Raw genomic sequence first — 6,299 nt, 5'->3', positions numbered from 1 at the left:
TATGCAAAATAATCGAAAATATGAAAAAGCTACTACTGTGGAAGGGTTATCATGTATTCATTTACTTGTATTGATCCTATAAACAATTTAATATAGGTCTAGTTTTTCCCACCAATTTTGGAGCTCTGGCTCATGGACTAAGAACCAAAAAGAACTGAACCGGTTCCCATTGGGAACCAACCGGTGGAAAGGGGGTCAGAGTGCTCTACCTGCCCCTTTTCATGCATTACAATTTGGAGCTTTCTGAGCAGGGGAAAAGGTTATGCTTGCTTTACAAACAAGCAAAATCATTTCAATAAACAAAACATTTGCACATACAGTATGAGGTCTATCAGAAAATATTGTTGTTTAAAATACTATACAGCCAATTCAAACCCTGTCCATCACTACGGCAGTCACTACACTGACCTCCGCCGAGAGCGAGGGAAACCCCTGAAGCTGTGCCCAGGTGTGCTACCTGGTGAAGAGAGTCCAGTGTTGTCCCTAAAGCTTGGAGAGTGACCGTGGATTCTATAAGAGATAGATTTGTAATAGACAGAATTGACATGACAGCCAGGGTGGTCACTGTGTGACATGAGGAGACTGTCACACATGTAACACATACAGGAACAGAGGGAACCCAGACTTGAGTCCGGCCTGCATCTGTCTGTCTTGAAGTGAAATTGCAGCTTCTGTATGCGAGGGGCACTCGTGCTCTCCTGTTCCTCTCCTGGGGAAGCGATTAGATTGGTGCGACTGGTTCCCTCCTCCATGGGAAGATAGAGGGTACTGTGGCTACGACTGTGCACCATGTTCGTCCTGCCCCTCTGCCCTGCATCTCTGCTCCGTACTCCTATGGCAGAGAGTCCGAAGGTCCTGTCCACAAGATCTTTCTCCCTCTTCAGTGAGGCCCTCTCCTTGGCATCTCTCCTTTCATCTTCGGTGTTCATGGTGAGGAAACGAAGCACCACCAGGTTGAGGAACGCCCCGATGACAGTGAGCCCCACCAGGATGTACAGGAAGCTGAACGCCACGTAAGGCGTCTTCTCCTGGAGGTCCTCCTTCTTCTGCAGGGCCACAAAGTCCCCGAATCCAATGGTGGTCAGTGTGATGAAGGAGTAGTAGTATGCATGGAAGAATGTCCAGCCCTCAAAGTGAGAGAAGGCTGCGGCGCCTACACACAGCGTTCCGATGCAGGACAGGAAGCCCACCAGTACCATGTTCTCCATGGAGACCTCTGTTTGCCGTAAGCCCAGGCACTGCTTTATCTTGCAGAGGAGATAGCGGACAAATGTATTCATCCTCTCGCCCAGGCTCTGGAACATGACCAGAGTAAGAGGAATGCCCAGTACAGCATACAGCATGCAGAAGACCTTCCCTGCGTCTGTACCAGGTGCTGCATGGCCATAACCTTAATGGAGAGAGAATTAAATTAATTCAGGAAAAGTTCTATGTTAAAATATCAAACTGTATATGGAACGTCCATAATAAGACAATTTGTACAATGTCTGTGTGTGTGTGTGTGTGTGTGTGTGTGTGTGTGTGTGTGTGTGTGTGTGTGTGTGTGTGTGTGTGTGTGTGTGTGTGTGTGTGTGTGTGTGTGTGTGTGTGTGTGTGTGTGTGTGTGTGCGACTGTGCGTGCGTGCGTGCATAATATCTAATGGGTATAGCGACAGTACAAAAAATCAAACTCACCAATGGTGGTGATGACCGTTATGGCAAAGTAAAAAGAACCCGCAAATTTCCACTGCCTCCCGGCGCGATGAGGCTCAGCCTGCAGTACAACTCGCTCAATTTCCCGGTAGTCGTCCTCCGAGAAGCGGTACTTCTTTTTCATGTCGCTGCGTTTCTGCTCCAAGATGCGCCTGCGAGAGCTCTCCGTCTCGGACTCCAACGCGTCGAACACCGCGGCGCCCACCAGCAAGTAGGAGAACATGCACAGGATGAGTGAGAGAGTCCGGACGTTCTGCTTCTTCATCATCTTTTCAGTCCGTGAAACTCAGCGTGGTGCTGAGAGAGAGAGCTCTAACAGTGAAGGCACAGTTACAGGTGGTATAGGCTACAACGCTGTTCACATAGATCTCAAAGAGGGGGTGAGGAGAAGAGTCGACCTCCTGTTGCGTGAAGATCGGCCTCGTGGAGCCAGTTTCGGAAAGCCAGCACAGACCCAACTCCAAGGAAAACGACTATATAGGTTAGAATAGGTGGATTAGGATATTATTCGACTGTGTGCAACGAGAGTATTGCGCACTAGAGTTCCCGCACGGTCATCTGTTTCTGTCATCATAACAAGTGGCAGTGGCTTCAGCACTTCGCATGCGCAAAGCAGTGGCCAATAAAACATCCACGGCGTAAATTATTTATTTCTATTAAAATAATTCATACTTTAGCCTATACTCTACACAATCCTTGCAATCGGCAATGCTAAAAGTTGAAGTTTTATGTTCCAACTTCAAATAGCCAAAAATAAGAGGATGTGGTGTGGCTGTGGATGGGGGCGTTTTTCCATAATGGAAACAAGCGAGTAATCACGTGGCTGCTGAATTTACTCCACATGTTGCACTGACAAGAGATGATTTTCAAGCCACTAACTCGTCTTAATATCTCATTTTCTAGCTTTGCCTAAGAGAAACCCTAATTTGTAGCTTTCTAATTTTAATATTGTATATTCAAGTAGTTATGGAATATGCTTATATGATTCATAATACACCACACTAGCTAATTAAATTCAAATCAGTTATGAATGTGCTTGTCGAGCGTTCACACAGCGCTGCCTCCCCATTGAATCAATCAGCACCACGGACAGCGTCACAGCGACACGGACAGCACCATGGACAACGACAACGGACAGCGAGATGTGCATTTTCTAGTTTTAATCCAGTGCCTCATAATAATCAAGGGAAAAAAGCATACCCTATTTACGCTCTTTAATTCAATAATATTAACACAATATTAAAAATAGTTAGGTCTCCTTGAGCCTTTAACTGCAGGGGCAACAATAAATGGTGTAATGGTGCAGCCTTAAATAAAAGGGTCGGTGTGTGTCTGATTAGCGCTACACTGTCTATAGTGCACACTGCACACTGCCAATGCCATGCAGTATAAGCCACCATTTAGTTGTTCACATAGGCAGGGGCCTATGTGAACAACCCCCTATTCATGTCAGTGGAAGTTGCTCAGTGGCGTTTTGAAGCACCCGGAAGAACCGTCTCAGAACGTCTACTTCCACATTTCACCACCACATTTTGGTGGTGCGGAACATAGACATATATACATAGACGCCTCATTTGCCGCTGCAGTTCATTGGAGCGACGTGTATCCCAATGAAGGCGGAAGTGCAGTGCTGAAGGCTTTTTTTTTTTTAACAAATCTTTATAACAGTCATGACAATATACATTACAAAACAAGACAAACAAACAAACACAAACAACAAAGTTATTAACAATACAACATCAGAGCCAGGGGGGATTAGATTACTAACAGAAAACATTAAAGAGTGAACACAAAGCAACAGTTCTCCGCAGCTTTCTTATTTAGAAGTGCTGAAGGCGATGCCCTGAAGGCGACTGCGTCGCTGCCCGAGTGACGTTACTCATGTGACTCCTCCATGTCTCTCGCTGTCACTCAAGTGACTACTGGCCAATCACAGCACGTATTTTCCGGGACTTATGTTACGCACGCGGAAGCTTGACAAGCTTCCGCCTTGCTTCCGCTATTCTTCGCAAGGAATGTCGGGAAAATAGTGCCTTCAATTTTGACACACGCCTCAGAGCCGGAAGGGGCGTCTATGTATATATGTCTATGGTGCGGAAGTGCAACCGAGCGCTCAATGTTAAAGCCCAGCTGCACAGGGTTTCCCGGTCATGAATCCACGGGTCCGCCTGTAGTTCCTCCTCTTACCACTAGGGCCCAGTGCTTAAAACGTTGGAGCGTTACTTTATCCTCTAGTACAGTGGTTGCCAAACTTTTTCGTGTCAAGGACCCCCAAATGGACACTTATTAGCCCGCGGACCCCCACCATTTGAAGAGATATGCCAGGGACCCCCATAAGAGAAGATGTATACAGCTCTAGCAGTGATTCTCAACCCGTTTAATTTCAAGGACCCCCAGTTTGACAAGCATTAATGCCATTAGGCTACGGAGTCGGACCCTCTTTTAATGCCATTTCTACCTGTGGGACTCCAATTGATAATGTAAAATCAATGTTAATTTAACTCTGAGAGTGTCCACATGACATGCCATAACTCCAAACTATCATGTAGCTGGGTACCCCCTGGAACTCGCTCAAGGACCCCTGGGGGTCCCTGGACCCCACTTTGGGAATTATAGTTTTACACTATTTTTGGATTTATGGGGAAAGGAGGAGATCGACGCGTTGCTAATGAAAGCTCCACAACTGTCAACACCGGTAAGCTGCAGGGTTTTTTTCTTCCTTTTTTTCCTCTGAGTTGCATGGGTTCTGCAGCCCAACACTAACTACATGTTTAAAACATGCAAACCCTCTCCTCTCCTGAAACTGCCCAGGAGGTGATGGTGTTGTACATTTTATATAGAATAGGCTACTTACAGATGGTCAGTGAGTTTTGACCATGTTCGAGGCGCTGCTGATAATGTGGTTAAACATTTACGTTTTGAGACACATGGGAGGAGGAGGAATCACAGCCAGGTAATTCATAATAATAATAACTGCCAAAATGCAGTTTTGTATGTGCATTGAGGCACTGGAACAACCTCTCTGTAGTCCGACCCCAAACCCTAACCATAACCCCACCTTTTGGTGGTTTGACCCCCCCACCCCCCTCCCCTAGGGGGATGGGGGGGGGACGGATTTTTCAGTGGCGCCGCGAGCACATAGGCACCTTTTGAAATATTGGCAGATGAAACGATACAGTCTACCATTCATTGTCAATGAAATGAAAGCCAGCGACATGACGTTGCAAAGACGGAATGATGCATGTAGGCTGTAGCTGCTCCAAAGCAACTCACAACGCGTATTTGCATCGTCTCATCTGCCAGTGTGAACGCACCATGAGTTCCACACCGTTATGTAGATCCCGAGATGAGCGCCACATCAACTAAGATTATAATGGAATCATGTGGCCCACATGATTCCATTATAATCTTAGTTGATTCTTAAAATAGTTACAGCATAGACTGTTTATAGAGAACGTTTAGGTTATATAAGACCTATTTGTTGATGTTGATGCCATATACAGTATGTTTTATCATTCTCTCTTACTTTCTTCTTAATACAACTTTTTCAACCCATCTAATGCATTGTATTAATGCATGTATACATTTCAGTTATAGACTATATGCCTACCTATACAATCTGCTGCTTTTCAAGGATGTGTTGAAATTTGGATAGTGTATAGGGATTGAACATAAATCTGTGCTGTTCCTGTGTCAGTGTCAATTTTCGTGTCAATCAATCATTCAATCAATCAGCCAGTAAATAAGTACATTTACTGAAGTACAATTTTGAGGTACTTTTTACTTTACCTTTACTCCACTGCATCTCAGAGTCAAATTTTATACATTTTACCCCACTACAATTATTTGAAAATATAAGTTCAGTCAGATAACTCACGAATAGATTGAACAAATATTTATTATAGAATGAGAATACAAGTGTGCATATAACATTTTATCTTGGCGTTTGGCTCTGCTACATTTTTCTCCCTGCCCGGCACAATTATACAACCATCAGTAACCATTAAGAGCAGGGAGATAGATATACAATAACAACCCCCCAAAGGGGAACAGAATAGCAGAGTGCATATGCAGAGGAAGGAACGCAGGAAAATAATCAAGACCTAAGTGAGCTTAAATACCCTGCCCAATGGTCAGCTGATTGATTGCCACGTCAGCGAATTACATGTGGGTCTTGCATAACACTGAATGAGCCCCTCGAGTATATCTGACTGAACTACTGTAACTCTGCAAGCTACGTATCATTTACTAGTTACTTATTTGGATTATTATCACAAAACACCAAGTATATTTTTATGCCAATACCTTTGTACTTTTAGTACAAGTTTGAATTCTGAACTTTTACTTGTAACACAGTAATTCTACTTTGCATACTCTCCACACAAAAATGGTGGTGGACAAAGTACCCGTATACTCGTCAAAGTATAGATACTCCTGGTCAAATATAACTCTACTAACAAGTGACAGTTGTACGAGCCATTGAGAGAGGGGGAAAATTGAATTATTAACTTGAGCTCTCAAGTGAAGACGCAAATTGTGATTGTGATCACCAAACGTACCTTAGTTACGTCATCAAGAATGGTGGTCCCTTATTGGCCGGTGGACAA

At 44.4% G+C, this 6,299-nt stretch overlaps 1 protein-coding gene across 1 annotated transcript; it reads right to left on the bottom strand.

Moving 5' to 3' along the window:
• Nucleotides 1-398: 398 nt before the first annotated feature.
• Nucleotides 399-1,960, bottom strand: kcnk15 (potassium channel, subfamily K, member 15; the record flags this gene model as incomplete). The annotated part of the gene is made up of 2 exons (XM_079520876.1): nt 399-1,390; nt 1,675-1,960. 2 exons carry the CDS (start codon nt 1,958-1,960, stop codon nt 399-401), a joined length of 1,278 nt encoding a protein of 425 aa, XP_079377002.1.
• Between the last annotated feature and the right edge of the window lie 4,339 nt (nt 1,961-6,299).

Source organism: Electrona antarctica, assembly GCF_951216825.1.
Source record: "Electrona antarctica genome assembly, chromosome: 2".
NCBI lineage: Eukaryota > Metazoa > Chordata > Actinopteri > Myctophiformes > Myctophidae > Electrona > Electrona antarctica.
The sequence above is the reverse complement of the archived record's forward strand: the minus strand, read 5'-3'. Positions and strand labels throughout refer to the sequence as shown.